Source organism: Pelobates fuscus, chromosome 8 (genome assembly GCF_036172605.1).
Source record: "Pelobates fuscus isolate aPelFus1 chromosome 8, aPelFus1.pri, whole genome shotgun sequence".
Lineage (NCBI taxonomy): Eukaryota > Metazoa > Chordata > Amphibia > Anura > Pelobatidae > Pelobates > Pelobates fuscus.
The window spans coordinates 128,271,743-128,288,259 of record NC_086324.1 but is presented as its reverse complement, the minus strand read 5'-3'; the positions used below and the strand labels follow the sequence as shown (position 1 = coordinate 128,288,259).

The window sequence follows — 16,517 nt, the reverse complement described above, 5'->3', positions numbered from 1 at the left end:
AGCCACCGGTCCGCCAGAGGCACGTGCCGCCCACACCCGCCGGCTCGCAGCAGTGGGGACAATCTCCTCCGGGTGCCCACCTCACCCTGAGGTCAGGCAGCCATGATATCGGCTCGTGAGTAGTCCAGGAAGTCCGCCCGCGGTCCAGTCCACCACCAAGGTATGTGCCGAAGTGTCCCTCAGCATACTGGTCTGTGTCTCCTTGGTCCGGTCGTCGGGCGGGTCTCATTTTGGCAGCCATTGCCAGTGTAGGGGATCGGTGTAGACCCAAGACGGGGGCGTCCGTCTTGGTGTGCCCCTCCCCATGTGGCCGGGATCACCCCCACCGGCCGGGGGGGGGAACGGGGCAGTTTCTCACGTCCTCGTGGCCCTCTTCTGAGGCTAATGTTGCTGGCATGCGTTCCCATCCGGGTAAGTTGCCGGCTTCTGATTCTGGGTCATTTGCTGTTGATGTCCCGGCTTCTGCAGGCAAGTAGGCCGGGTGCCTCAGCTCCGGTGCTTCCGACATGTTGTTGGCCTTTGCCTGGTATCAGATTGGAGCTGAGGTGATTCTCCATCTCAACCCATCTGAATATTTGACTCCAGAGCAGTGTATGTGCGGATTTAGTGCCGTTATTAGGGCCGCAGGCCCGGAGCCATGTTGATCTGCTTCCAGTCGGCTCGGCGGCCCGGCCCCGCCCCCTAACTTATACCATTTCAATTTGTAAGAAGACCTGAAGATGTCCTTAATCGGAAAGTTAATATGTACCCTGGGAAAGTTCCATATATTGTTATTCAGGACTCATTTTATTTTTTTTATAGCTGGTCTTCGAACTGTATTTGATATGTTCCTTATATTCTGACTAGTGTCTATATGTGCACAAGGTACAGGCATGCTATTTCTGCACATAACTAATTTCTCTTAACACCGTAAATCAATTCAATCTTGCTTTTTATATCATTAAGCTGGTCTGATGAAATAATAAGAATAATGGTTCTAAATGGAAAGATGGTTTGTGTGGATCTGTTCATTACCACTGACAATACTGTACAAAGAAAGAGCAGAGCTGATTTGAGCATGTTTTATTTTCTCTTATGATTACACTTTGAGCAATTTCTAATACTGCCAGAATCTTTAGGAGCACAGCTTTTAAAAATATTATTCCAGGCGCCAAACATGATCGTTTGAAACCTCCAGAACGACCTTAAATCGCTGCATAGTTTTGCCCACACCTTACAGTATTTATAGTCTGCTATTAGTCACCCAATCATAAATACGTTCTTGCAAATTACAATTTCATGTAATTAACAAATTGTATTCATTTTATTTATGTATCTATAAATATGTGAATACAAATAAAAGTATTCACTAAACTGAGAATTGCCAGGAATCCAAAGTGAATTTCACATTTAAGGCCAAAATAGACAACATTAAAGGGACACTATAGTCACCAAAACAACTTCAGCTTAATGAAGCAGTTTGGGTGTAGAGATCATGCCTCGGGAGTCTCACTGCTAAATTCTCTGCCTTTTAGGATTTAAAACACTGTGTTTATACAGCCCTACTCTATACCTCTCTGCATGTGACTTACACAGCCTTGCTAAACACTTCCTGTAAAGAGTCATCGAAAGAGAACCATCCAAATACATTTACAATAAAATGCTAAGGTATTCAAGATTACACATTTTGGTCCATTGTATAATTGTAATGATGAGAATAATCCAACAAATCTAACATTCAGCCTCTCGCAGTGTTGAATAAATAACTAACTTTGAATAAAAAGTGTTATCATTTTTCATGAGATTCTACACTTTCTTATAAAGGTATATTTAAGATGAAAATGGATACTATAGATTAGACAAATGATATTACAATCCAGCTCAGCCCACAGTTCCTTGAGGATTTATACAATTTTATTTTTCAGCCCTCATAAAGTGCATGCTTGTTAAATATTCGGGATAAGTAAACATAGTATTAAAAATCAAGGGAATTAAGGATTCCCCTTCCTGCAAAAGAATATACATGTTCTCGCTCTGCTGCTCCTTGTATTTGTCAATATTCTCCTATGAAGATTATTTTAACATAGATAACACGAGTCCGTTATGAACCCTAAGGGATGATGCGTTTCACATCAAAGCAGTACTGCGTCAACAGCTTTGAATTGTTTTGCTGCTGTGTGCTGTATAGAAAGCAAGAGTCTTTTTTAGAAATGTAATAACCTGGCTGTAGTAGCAGCAGTGGCCTTTTTTTTCCACTGTAAAGTATTTATTTTCTATGATATATACCCTTTAAAGCTCTTACTGACAAGTGTTTCTTTTTGCTGCCAAACTTTGAGCTCCTCATCCCTATTAACATTCTCCTCCAGTCAAAGGTTGTTCTACATCGTATCATACTTACCGGGCATTGAATGAACAAGGTCACCACACAGTACAAAGAACTTCGGTTTGGGGCTTAGCTTGTTAATGGCTTGCACAGCTTGTTCTGTTAATCTGATCTCCTTCTCCCATTCATCTCCTCCATAATCACATTCACCAATTTCCCAGGACTTCATGAGGCCGAACTGCGGGTCTGCTCCTTGTATAAAGTAAAATGGGCCTTTCCACTGTGATTCCACATCTAGGAAATAAAAACATTTATTTAACGAGACATTATTGTAGCATTATTTATACCTGAAATCCCTAGGCCTTGGTAGATAATGACGTTACCTGCTGGTAAAGTGCTTTTCAAAATATTAATGTCAAGCTTTTTTTCCCCTTTTCTTTTAAGTTTTCATGTAGGAAATAAAAAAACAAAAACAAAAAAGAATTATGGTAATTCTATTTTTTGACAAGGACAGGCATATATAAAATGAGCAATGATTGACCTTTCTATCAAACAAAGTGAAATGGTCCCTCAAGCAGGCAACAAAAAAGTGTTTGTTTGTTTTTCTGCCTGACAAAAATCAAAAACAAAAACCCTTACTCCGTAACAGGGTAACTACATATTGCACAGCAATCCGCTGCTAAACCCTCTGGCAAGGTAAGGATTAAGGCACTTTCTTGAAAGATTTTAGTATTCAGCATAACTTCTCATTATAAGTTTATTAGAAAATAATTGCATTTATATTCTATGTGTGGGAGCAAGAATTGTCTTAGATTGCAAGATCTAAGCTTGCTATGGGATGTTGTAAAGTACTCTAATGAGGTCACAGCTTATAAACTCATAATGAGGGAATGAAAATGTTATTTAACCCACACTATTCCACAGGGAGAAGGCAAAACAGTGATGTGTAGGCTGTATGTGAGAAACACGGCTATAAAATACGATACTACATCTATGAAGAAGACAGGAAAGATATTAAAGGGGATACGGATTAAAGGGTACATGTCACGTCCAAGAACACGTATGCTCTTTTAAAAGAGCATCAAATTCTATATTCTCTGTCTATACGTTGTGTTAGCAGTTTGGCTAAAAAACGTGTAGATTGGGTGAAAACCTATTTTACCACTTGTCAGCCAGTTCTTTGACATAGATGGAATGTTGACGAATCGACCCTCTAAATAATAGCAGAGCAAAGCTCCCACGGGCAGTCCTTCTGCTCTCCATACATAGCAAGGACAGTGTATGCGCTGTTTGCTATAGTAAGTCACTAGCTGATGCTGTTAGCGCTTGCTATGGAATAATGGAACAGAGTGGTTGACATCACTTCATTCAGACACCGGCATTCTGGCAACAAAGCCAGTGTGTCGTGTCACAGAGAAAGTTTGCCTTAGGGAGGGTCTGGGGGGCACCCACGAAGATGAGGGCATGTTGGACCTGGAGCAGAGTGTAGGTGAGCATATCTTGAAAATTTACATTGAATATATCATGTATCTGTATGATACATGCTGCATTCAATGTATGTGGGGGCAATTTAGGCAAAGTTACAATATAAGTAACAGGTTCACTTTAAAGGGGACATGGTCAGCAAGCCTGAGTGTTTAAATGCTAAAAACAAGAACCTATTTAAAGGGAAATTATAGTCACCAAATGAACTATATTAATAAAGCAGTTTTTGTGTACAGACCATGCCTCTGAATTCTCACAGCTCAATTCACTGCTATTCAGGAGTTAAATCACTTTTGTTTCTGTTTATGCAGCCCCCCGGCCACACCTCCCCTGGCTGTGACTGACACAGAATGCATGAAAACCAAATGGCTTCATTTTCAATTAGTTGTAACTTACTTTAAAAGTTTTTATCTCCTGCTCTGCAAAATAAACTTTAATTATTTACAAAAGGCTCCTGCATGGTGTAGCAAGCTATTAACAAAGCAGGAGATAGGAAATTATAGGTTAAACAGAATTTACAATAAAAGGTAGTGCAAACATTAGAGGACTCTTTACAGGAAGTATGTAAGAAGGATGTGTAAGTCACGTGCATGGAAGTAGGACTAGCGCAACATGAACAAAGTGACTTATCAACTAAATGGAAAAGAATTGAGCAGTGAGACCGCAGGGGCATAATCTATGCACAAAAACTACATCAGAACACTGGTCATTTAAAGCATTTCAGAACAAGAACAGTTTCATTGTAACTAGAAATGTTTAACTGAATTTTTATTACTGAAAACAAGACATGTATGTAATATAGCCTTGATGTGTATTATACTCTAATGAATATATATACATTAAAAAATATTCAGTGCATCTCTTAGATTACCATTGCTAGGAGGGGGAGGCCATTTTTAGTTGAAAGCACAACTTTTATGCTAAGACCATGCACAATTTGAAGGTCTGAAAAGATCTTAGGTGGTTGTATAAGTTACCAGGATTCATGAATGCACACTAGCGAGATAATTCACCAAAGTAAGAATTGTTGGGAATCCAAACTTTTAGACTAAAATAGCCGTAATAGCCGGAAGAATAGCTGAGTCGAGAATTTTTCCACTTCAGCTATTTTGGCCTTAAATTTCAAATTCCCTTATAATTCCCAACAATTCTCACTCTAGTAAATAACCCTGTACGTCGTCTTGATTATCACAAGCCTTTTTTTTTATTCAGATAAGCTATGCTAACCTGGTAGCAGTACACATTACACAATAACATTTACATAGTTTATGTAACCTTATATTTTAACCCCTTAAGGACTGAGGCAGTTGTACAAATTGTGATCAAAACGTAAACAAAACCTTGAATTTGAATTCGCATCTTTCATATTATGTGCACCCACACTTATCAGAAATAATTTTGTTCAGGAGAAACAGTGCTTTCATGTCACATCAAATATTTGTATATTAAACATAATTTAATATGAATAAAATATAAAAAAAAATGAGAAATTAAGAAAATTTTTTTAGTTTTGCATGGCATTTTAACTGTGAACGTCACAATACTGTTAGCTGTTACTGCAATAAAATACACATATTTGTATTCAGCGATGTCTCATGAGTAAAACAGTACCCCCAATGTACAGGTGTTGTGGTGTTTTGGAAAGTTGCAGGGTCAAATATAGCATGTTACATTTTTCAGTTTATACACATTGAAATTTGCCACACTGGTTATGTTGCCTTTGAGACCAAATGGTATCCCAGGAATGAAAATTACCCCCATGATGGAATACCATTTGCAAAAGTAGACAACCCAAGGTACTACAAATGGGATATATCCAGTTTTTTTTTAGTAGCCACTTAGTCACAAACACTGGCCAAAGTTAGCGTTCATATTTGTTTTGTGTGAAAAATACAAAAAACTAAATTGAATGCTAATTTTGGCCAGTATTTGTGACTAAGTGGCTACTAAAAAAGACTGAACATACCCCATTTACAATACCCTGGGTTGTCTACTTTTGCAAATTGTATGCCATCATGGGGGTAATTCTCATTCATGGGCTACCATACATTCTCAAAAGAAACATAACCGATCTGGCAAATTCCATTGAGAAAAAAAAGGAAAATCAAGCCTTATATTTGACTCAGTAGCTTTTTAAAACACCATAAAACCTGTACATGGGGGGGTACTGTTATACTCGGGAGACTTCGCTGAACACAAATATTAGTGTTTCAAACTAGTAAAAAGTATCACAACAATTATATGGTCAGTGAAAGTACAGTTTGTGTGTGAAAAATGCGAAAAATTGCATTTTTACTGACGATATCATCGTTGTTATATGTTTTACTGTTTTTAAACACTAATATTTGTATTCAGCAATGTCTGCTGAGTAAAACAGTACCCCCCATGTACAGGTTTTATAGTGTCCTGGAAAGTTACAGGGTTAAATATAGGGATTGCGAACCATATTCTCTGAACTTTCTGCCTGGGTTGTCGGGCAGGTCTCTCAGATTGTAATTAATAAAATGACTTAATTATGTAAAAATATTATATAAATATATTTGTAGAATTGAAATATATATGTATGTGTGTATAGAAATGTATATATATTTATATATAAAAATGTTTTATTATTTTTATTTGTATTTATAACGTCATTCTAAATGTATTTTAAATTTAATATATATGTATATTAATATGAAAATACAGTTAGAACAAATTAAAAGCAGTATATAATTTATTTCAATTTATTTTTATTTATTTTTAATTTTTTCAATTTATTTATTGATTATTTTTATTTTAAATATATATAGATATATACATATATATATAATTATATATATAGGACCCCGCAACCACATGGTCGGGGGGGGGGGAGAGGCCGGATCGGGCAGAGGGGTTCTGCCTGAGCTCCCAGGCAGACCCCAAATCGCGACCGCCGGCGTGGGAACGGCGGGGACGTTCTATGCCGCCTTTTGGAGCGCCTTAAAAAGGACGGCATAGAACACCCGCCGTCCTTAAGGGGTTAAATACATTTGTTTTGTTGCAAATTAATTTCATTGAATGGTTATTCACCAAGGCCAGTTGTTGGGTATTGACAAGAAATATATGCTGAGCTGCAGCAAGTTTGAGCTTTTTTTAATTCAAATATTTTTGGTTAAAATGTTAAATGTCCTTAATAACTCCTACTTTCCTGAATACCCTGAGAGCAAATGGTATACGTCTAGACTGATTGGGACAGCTAACTTGGAATTTTGCTTGTGAACAGGAGCAGAGAAACACAGCTTTGGTGCTGGAAAAGTGCTAGATTTTCTAAAGCTGTCCCTACTTTGTCTTATATATTTTACAAGAAGAAGATCGGAAAAGAAGCAAGGAACATAAGCATTGATTTAAAAGTGTTCGATAAGCTTTCCAAATGAACTTATAAAATTATATTTTCAAAATTTCCCTCTGTTGTATCCATTTTTAGTAGCCTCACACTGTATGATGAGCCACTTGAAGCACTGGTAGTCAGTGCAAGCAGCTCTTTAAATGGGTATTTAAATGCTTATACAGAGATCACAGTGTGCAGGACTAAATTATGTTGTGGCCATTTTTAGTGACCCCAGATAGGAACCAAGGCTACATTCAGAATTACACTAAGTGTTACACTAAGTGGTGGGGTTAGGGTTATGGTAGGGTTAAATTTGGGGGTAAGAGTAGGATAGGGCTAACGTGTTATGTTAGGCTCATGGTTAGCTGGCGGGGTGGGGGGGGGGTTAGTGTAAGAGGAAAGGGGTAAGAGTAAAGGTTGTTTTAGGTTAGTGTAGGGTTAAGGGTAAAATTAGGGTAGGCATTAGTTAGAGTTATTGTAAGAATTCGGCAAGTGGTATTGGTTAGGGCTAGTGTTAACTATCAAAAACGTATTTAGATCCTAGACATATTAGGCATTTAACAGTCAGGACTAAAATATGAATCTTTTATGAGTTCTTTTTAATTAGTTGCTCTGGATGTGTAAAAATTATTATAAGCAAAAATGTGTGAAAAAAATTTGTTCCCCAATTTAAAACTTTTTTTTCATATTGGTATTGTTGTGTTAAAGGGACACTACAGTCACCAGAACAACTACAGCTTAATGTAGTTGTTCTGGTGAGAATAATAGCTCCTTTCAGGCATTTTCATGTAAACACTGCCTTTTCAGAGAAAAGGCAATGATTACATTGCCTCTAGGGACACCTCCAAGTGGTAATAAAGTAAGTTATAAACTTTTATACGGGGGCTAAGAGGGGCAAGCCATCTAAATGGTGGGTTAAACACTATAGGGTCAGGAATACATGTTTGTGTTCCTGACCCTATAGTGATCCTTTAACCCCTTAAAACCGGAGGGCGTACTATTATGCCCTATTCTAAGCGGCTCTAAACGCCGGCAGATCCTGCCTCCTGCAGCCCCCCCGGCCATGTGAGAGTGAGGTCCTTTTATATGTATAATATTAAAAAAATATATGTAAATACGTTAAAAAAATAATTAAAAATAAATAATTAAAAAATATATAGATGTGTGTTATTTCGTTCTAACTGTATTGTGATAATATATATATATATATATATTTATATAAAAATACACGTAGAACTAAATAATATATATATATCTATATACATATATATCACTAAATGAATAAAAATATTTTAAAAAATTATATATATATATATACACACATACGTGTATATATATATATATATATATATATATATATATATATACACATATATTAATTCTACATATATATTTATGTAATATTTTTACATAATTAGGTATCTTAATTAATTACAATTAGCGGGACCTGCCTGACAACCCATGCCGAAAGTATAGGGAATTTAATTTGCTAGCACTATATTTAACCCTATAACTTTCCAAGACACCATAAAACCTGTACATGGGGGTACTGTTTTACTCGGGAGACTTCGCTGAACACAAATATTAGTATTTCAAAACAGTAAAATGTATTACAACGATGATATCGCCAGTAAAAGTGAAGTTTTTTGCATTTTTCATGCACAAACAGCACTTACACGGACGATATTATTGCTGTGATACTTTTTACTGTTTTGAAACACAAATATTTGTGTTCAGCGAAGTCTCCCGAGTACAACAGTACCCCTCATGTACAGGTTTTATGGTGTTTTCAAAAGTTACAGCGTCAAATATAAGGCTTGTGTTTCATTTTTTTCACATTAAAATTCGCCAGATTGGTTACGTTGCCTTTGTGACCCTATGGTAGCCCAAGAATGAAAATTACCCCTATGATGGCATACCATTTGCAATAGTAGACAACCCAATGTATTGCAAATGGGGTATGTCCAGTCTTTTTTAGTAGCCACTTAGTCACAAACACTGGCCAAAATTGGCGTTGTTTGCATTTTCCACACTCAAACAAATACTAACGCTAACTTTGGCCAGTGTTTATGACCAAATGGCTACTAAAAAAGACTGGACATACCCCATTTGCAATACCTTGGGTTGTCTACTATTGCAAATGGTACGCCATTATGGGTGTAAATTTTATTCCTGTGCTACTATACAGTCTCAAAGGCAACGTAACCAATCTGGCAACTTTCAATTTCAAATGTAACGTGCAATATTTGACCCTGTAACTTCCCAAAACACCATAAAACCTATACATAGGGGGTACTGTTTTACACGTGAGAGTTTGCTGAATACAAATATGTGTATTTTATTGCAGTAAAAGCAAACAGTATTATGACATTGACAGTTAAAATGTCATGTAGAACTAAAAAAATAACAACATTTCTTATTTTCTCCCCTTTTTTTCATATTAAATTATGTTTCATAGCTAAATATTTGATATTAAATGAAAGCCCTGTTTCCCCTGAATAAAATTATATATAATAAGGGTGGGTGCATTTAATATGAAAGAGGTGAATTACGGTTGGACAGACATGTAGCGCAAATGCCAGGTTTTGTTTACAACGGTTTTGTTTACATTTGTCTCAGTCCTTAACCCCTTAAGGACTGGACTGTTTTTGCGATGCTGTACATTTGCGACCAGGCCTCTTTTTACACTTTTGTGGTGTTTGTGTTTAGCTGTAATTTTCCGCTCTCTCATTTACTGTTCCTATACAAATTATATATTGTTTTTTCAGGACAAAAAAAGGCTTTCTTTACATACCATTATTTATATAATCTCATGTAATTTAATTTTAAAAAACAAACAAATATGATGAAAAATTTAAAAAAATACATTTTTTTTTACTTTTACTTGAAAAATCTTTTACTCATCTACAAAAGCGAATAAAAAAAATGCTAAATAGATTAAAAATATTGTCCTGAGTTTTAAAATACCCAGTGTTTACATGCTTTTTTGCTTTTTTTTGCAAGTTATAGGGTTATAGGTACAAGCAGGATATTGCGATTTCAAAACATATATTCTTTCAAATTTATCAATAGTGACATTGTAACACTATTATCTGCCAAAAGTCTCTGAATAACACCCCACATGTACATATTTTTTTTTAAAGTAGACAAACCAGGGTATTCAATATAGGGCATGTCCAGTCTTTTTTAGTAGCCACCTAGTCGCAAACACTGGCCAAAGTTAGCGTTCATATTTGTTTTCTGTGTGAAAAAACAAAAAAACTAAATTGAACGCTAATTTTGGCCAGTGTTTGTGACTAAGTGGCTACTAAAAAAGACTGGACATACCCCATTTGCAATACCTTTTGTTGTCTTCTTTTGCAAATGGTATGCCATCATGGGGGTAATTCTCATTCCTGGGCTACCATACGCTCTCAAAGGCAACATAACCAACCTGGCCATTTTCAATGTAAAAGTATTTGACCCATATATTTGACCCTGTAACTTTCAAAAACGCTATAAAATCTGTACATGGGGGGTACTGTTATACTCGGGAGACTTTCTTGAACACAAATATTAGTGTTTCAAAACAGGAAAACATATCACAACAATTATATCATCAGTAAAAGTGCTGTTTGTGTGTGAAAAATTTGAAACAAAGTCACTTTCACTGACAATATCATCGCTGTGATAGGTTTTGCTGTTTTGAATCACTAATATTTGTGTTCAGTGAAGTCTCCCGAGTAAAACGGTACCCCCCATGTACAGGTTTTAGGGTGTCATAGAAAGTTACAGGGTAAAATACAGTGCTAGCAAATTAAATTCTCTGGAATTTCGGCCTGGGTTGGCAGGCAGGTCCCTCAAATTGCAATTAATAAAATTACTTAATTATGTAAAAATATTACATAAATATGCACGTAGAATTTAAATATATATGCATATTTATATATTTGAAGTCTACGTGTATCTTTATAATTATTTCTGTAATTTTGTATATGGACATATGTATATTTCGTAATATATTTATTTATTTATATATACAATTTCATTCTAAGTGTATTTTGATATAAATATATATATTTTAATATCAAAATACTGTTAGAATAAAATTTCATATAGATATAAAAAAATTAAAATTTTTATTATTTTTAATTTAATTTAATTTACTTATTATTTGTATTTTATAATAATATATATATACAATATATATAGTTATTATATATATTATATATATTATATATATTATATATACGTGTGTAATTTAATTATAAGTGTATTTTTATATTAATATATGTACATATTAATATAAAAATACACTTAGCATGACATTATATATATGATATATAGACGTATATTATATAGGTAAAATATACGTCTATATATCATATATATCTATACACATATATAATTATTATTATTTTTTTATTAACTTTAACTTTATTTTTTTTTTCTGATTTTACACTAGCAGGGAGACTGCCTGTCAGCACAGACAGTCCCCCTGCAGGCAGACACATGGACACCTATTGTGACCATGTGGTCGCCCTGTTGAGCGATCACATGGCCACAGGGGTCCTAATCTGCCATGGGGAGACTGTCTGGGCTGCAGGCAGTCTCCCCACAACGGGAGCACCGCCGATCGCCGCCGGGGGAACGACGGCGATCAGGTAAGTACATCTGACCGTTAGGACGGTTCAGGACCGTCATCGGTCGGCAACGCAAAAATGCCGATGACGGTCCTGAACCGTCCTCGGTCGTTAAGGGGTTAAGTATACATGAAAGCCATTTCTGTAAAAAAAACAAAAAAAAACTATACATAATTCATAATGGGGGCACTTGAAGAGAAGCTAAAATAAATGTGTTTAGAAACTAAAAATAAAATACAATTGTTCTTGTTCTAAATTATGTTTTAGTTGGATGAATTGTTATTAGAACTACTCGCCCATACACCCCCACTCACACCCTCAAGTGTCCCTCTTTGTACATTTAAATGTTGAGATATATGCTACATCTAATATCTTAAAGGGACACTATAGTCACCTGAACAACGTAAGCTTAATGAAGCAGTTTTGGTGTATAGAACATGCCCCTGCAGCCTCACTGCTCAATCCTCTGCCATTTAGGAGTTAAATCCCTTTGTTTATGAACCCTAGTCACACCTCCCTGCATGTGACTTGCACAGCCTTCCATAAACACTTCCTGTAAAGAGAGCCCTATTTAGGCTTTCTTTATTGCAAGTTCTGTTTAATTAAGATTTTCTTATCCCCTGCTGTGTTAATAGCTTGCTAGACCCTGCAAGAGCCTCCTGTATGTGATTAAAGGGACACTCTAGGCACCCAGACCACTTCTGCCCATTGGAGTGGTCTGGGTGCCAACTTCCACTACCCTTAACCCTGCAGCTGTAATTATTGCAGTTTTTTATAAACTGCAATAATTACATTGCAGGGTTAACTCCACCTCTAGTGGCTGTCTACTAGGTCTGCATAAACAGAAACAAAGTGATTTAACTCCTAAAAGACCGTGAATTGAGCAGTGAAATTGCAGGGGAATGATCTATACACTAAAACTGCTTTATTTAGGTAAAGTAATTTAGGTGACTATAGTGTTCCTTTAAGGTAATGTCAAACACTTTCAAATTATGCATAGGTCATAAAATAAAAAATAAAAATATTTTATGGTGAAATTACATTAACATTAGTTAGGAAAAAAAAAAAATAACTAGTATTTATTTCAAACTATTTAAACTACAAACCATAGATGACTTGGAAAATTTTCAATTATACTATTGTGGAAACTAAATGTATTATTGTGGACTAAAGTTAGAAAATCATGTTAAATTAATGGCAGTCCAAATTACTGTGAATAACCCCATGTGTCAAATTTTAAACACTGTGTAAATAAATATATATATTCTGAGCTAGTCTCAATGCAATTTGGTTTAATTCATCTTCACTGTGAAGCTATCAGGGAATATAGTGATTTTCAGCAGAATGGAATGAACTGCTCTGAATAAACCCGTTAATAGAGGACTTCAGAAACAACCCTGTAAGAGCATAGGGTACACCGGCATCTTCTACACATTTGCTGACTTTTGAGACCTTTTAAATTTGTGAAAATTGATATAAACAATTTAGTTGACATAAAGTGTTTATTTTAATAAAGTTAGTTTACTTATTTAACAGTTTACATATTTAACACTGCTATCTGAGCAATGTTGTATCTGCTAATGCTGAAACTGGCCAGGGAATTTTAAAATTTTAGGTCCACATTGTTGAACTAAAATTGTTAATTTGAGCATTTAGTTTTTTCGCAATAAGACTATTTGGAATAATTTGTTAAATTCACAGGTCAATGCAAAGGAATTCATAGTTTTTATTAAATAGCAATGATAATGTCAATACAACAGAACACGTTTTTATTTAATTTTTTTAATCATACAGGGTCTTTTCTGGTGTCAAAAGAAAAAAAATAAACTGATATTCAGATTGAATGGTTTGGGTTAAAAAAAAAATCATGTTATCAGTGTCTGAACCTGTGTGGCAACTACCATATGTCAAATTGAAAGCAGCTCATCAAACGAGAAAAAAAAAAATATACACCAAGTACATGCTGTGAAATATAAAACCACTTTATTTTCTAGACATTAAAAATCTCATCTGGAACAACACAGCTGGGGGGTGGGGGGGAGAGGGGAGCACAATCACGATGACCAAGACAACAAGGTGGTATTTGATTTATATTTTATTTCACGTATTGATGTTTACTTTTTCCTCATTTGATGAGCTGCTTTTGAATCCACATATTTTTGCAGTGTAAATTGGAACTGCAAGCTAGACGGCAGGAAAACTAGGTTTTAGGGGATACCTTAAAGGGTTACTGACATTTCTCTGCAGCGTACATCACTTGTAAAAATTTGTAATTGGAAAACCTATATTTTTTTCCATTACAAGTGCTGTTTTTTTTTTTTTTTTTACATTAAAGCTTTAACAAATTATATCATAATCCAGTTAAGAAAAGGCAAAGCCCAGCCAAACACTGCAAATGAGGAGTAGACTATATAATTTTATTAGTTTCACAATAATTTTCAAATACATGTTAGCAAAATATAGGGATAAGTAAACATAATATTAAAAATCCTGTCACCAGTTATGACCCTTCCACATGTGTTAAAGAAATTCTATAGTGCCAGGGAAACAAATCCGTTTTCCAGGCCCTATAAGTTCCTACAGTGCCCCCCTCCCTCGGCGATGAAGGGGTTAAAAGCCCTACAATCACTTAGCCGAATCCAGCTCCAAAGTCCCTCAGTTCTGGGTCTGACTCCATCCATGCTCCTCCCCTTTAGACAGTAGCAAGTAGCAAGGGAGATCTAATGTGCAATGGCCGCACCCGCATTAGGATTTCCCCATAGAAAATCATTAATCATTGCTTTCCTATGGGGATTCTGGTGAAGCTGGAAGTCCTCATGCACAGCGTGAGGACGTCCAACGTCATTTAGATGACCAAAAGTCGTCTAAGCACCTGGAAGTCCCTCTAGTGGCTGTCTGGCAGACAGCCACTAGAGGTGGAGTTAATTTTGAGAGATAATTATTGCAGTTTCTCAGAAACTGCAATAATTACCACTGTAGGGTTAAGGGAATGGGACAGTGCACCCAGACCACTTCAATGAGCTGAACTGGTCTGGGCACATATAGGGTCCCTTTAATGAGATACTTGCACTCAAGCTGTTGTTGAGTGTAATGCCCTGCTTTCAAAGCCAAGTGAAATAATGCGGAGAGTGATGCTATTTGTATTTCTACTTAATCTTCAGTATTCACATGGATTTTCAGAACTGTCAACATTTGATATTGGGTAGATAGGGCATGTGACTGATGGACGGACATGTCACTGTCAAAGTTCTCGTCCACAAAGGGGTCATGTTATCTTAGTGCACATGCACATCAGGATGACAGGTTGCCCATACACTGTGCTGCATTAGCATTTGCGTAGGGGGCTTAAAATGCCCTGAATTTAACCAATTGTATCTTGGTTTAATACCCTGGTGCATTTTCCCTAAGCCCTCTCCAATACTGACAGCACTTGGCTGCTTGGGATGATTGAGGAAAAAATGTGTGGTTACACAGCAGAATCATGTGACTTGACAAGTCTGGTTTTGGGAACTCAAGTGTTCTAGAGAAACGCAATGTGCATCACTATATCCAGTGCTGCAGTGTTGTTTTAATGTAACTTAAGATTTTCAACATTTTAACACATTAGGGAATATTTATCAAGTTGTCCTGATCTGAAAAATGGTGCAAAGTACCAGAAGAAGGGTAATCACCATGGAAACAAGCTGAACCAGCAGGCACATCCATCTGGAGACTATTCCCCTTTTATATCTTTGCACCACTTTGATAAATCTCCCTCGATGTCTAAACCAAAAAAATAAAAGATATGTCCTATGTCATACTGCATTACAAACCTAATTTATCAAAAACCCCACAGCCAAAGGCACTCTTCAGCTAGTGGACTTGAACGTTGTAACAAAACAAAAACAAAAATGTAGTGCAAAATGAACTATTGTTTTTACTGTGAATCTTTTCAATGACAGTTCTGTTGAAAAGAGGAAAACCTGCTCAATGTAACACAGCAGAGATTGTCACTGTCCCCCAAAACGCAGAGGGTGCCAATTAACTGTCATAGCAAATTCACTAACCCATTCTTAGCAGGGCTGCTATTAGTGGTCCGGATTTAAAAGGTTTTGACAGACTCACCACCATGGTTTGCATTAATGATCCGGATTTAGGATGGTAATGACAGGCTAAACCCCTGGCAGGTCTGATGATAATGTTTGGGACTTAGCATTGTAATGACAGACCTTAGTGATGGTGGGGATTTAGGATTGTAATGTCTATTTGACAAGGAGGAGGGTTACAGCCCATATGACTCCATCGATCAGTGTACACATTATTCAGGGACAGATATAAGGAAGTCACTGGGAGGGAAGGATTCAGCAACGTTCTAAACTACATTCTAAGCTACCTTCTCGGAATGCAGTGAATATCCTGCCCTGGGCTCGCAGGAACACCTCGCGGTCTTCACACATTGTAGGAGTGCCAAAAATAAAACCCTATCCCCAAATAACTACTGAGAGAGGGAGAGAGCCTGTCGGACACTCAGACCTCCACAGAGCACTAATTCCAGCTGCTGCCCCACTTCCGGTTTTGTTTCATGTCGACATCGTCGTTCGTTTGCTACTACCTGAGAGTGTATTGCTAGGGCCGCGGGAATGCTTATCCATGTCTCTGCTATCGATTATGTAGGCTTGCGGTTGGTTGATGGCAACATTCAGTGGAACAGCGCAGTACTATACATAACATACTGTGGCAGCAAGTAGAGTGACAAGCTATCAGCAGGTCATTTTAT

General features: G+C 36.5%; 1 protein-coding gene across 1 annotated transcript in view; it reads right to left on the bottom strand.

Moving 5' to 3' along the window:
* CPPED1 (calcineurin like phosphoesterase domain containing 1) overlaps positions 1 to 16,311 on the bottom strand; it is a 144,455-nt gene extending 128,144 nt beyond the window's left edge. The window contains exons 1-2 of the mRNA XM_063428843.1: positions 16,134 to 16,311; positions 2,378 to 2,596 (exon numbers count right to left, since the gene is read on the bottom strand). Coding sequence (XP_063284913.1) covers positions 2,378 to 2,596; positions 16,134 to 16,197 — 283 coding nt within the window. The 5' untranslated portion in view covers positions 16,198 to 16,311. The remainder of the gene's footprint in view (positions 1 to 2,377; positions 2,597 to 16,133) is intronic.
* Positions 16,312 to 16,517: the final 206 nt, after the last annotated feature.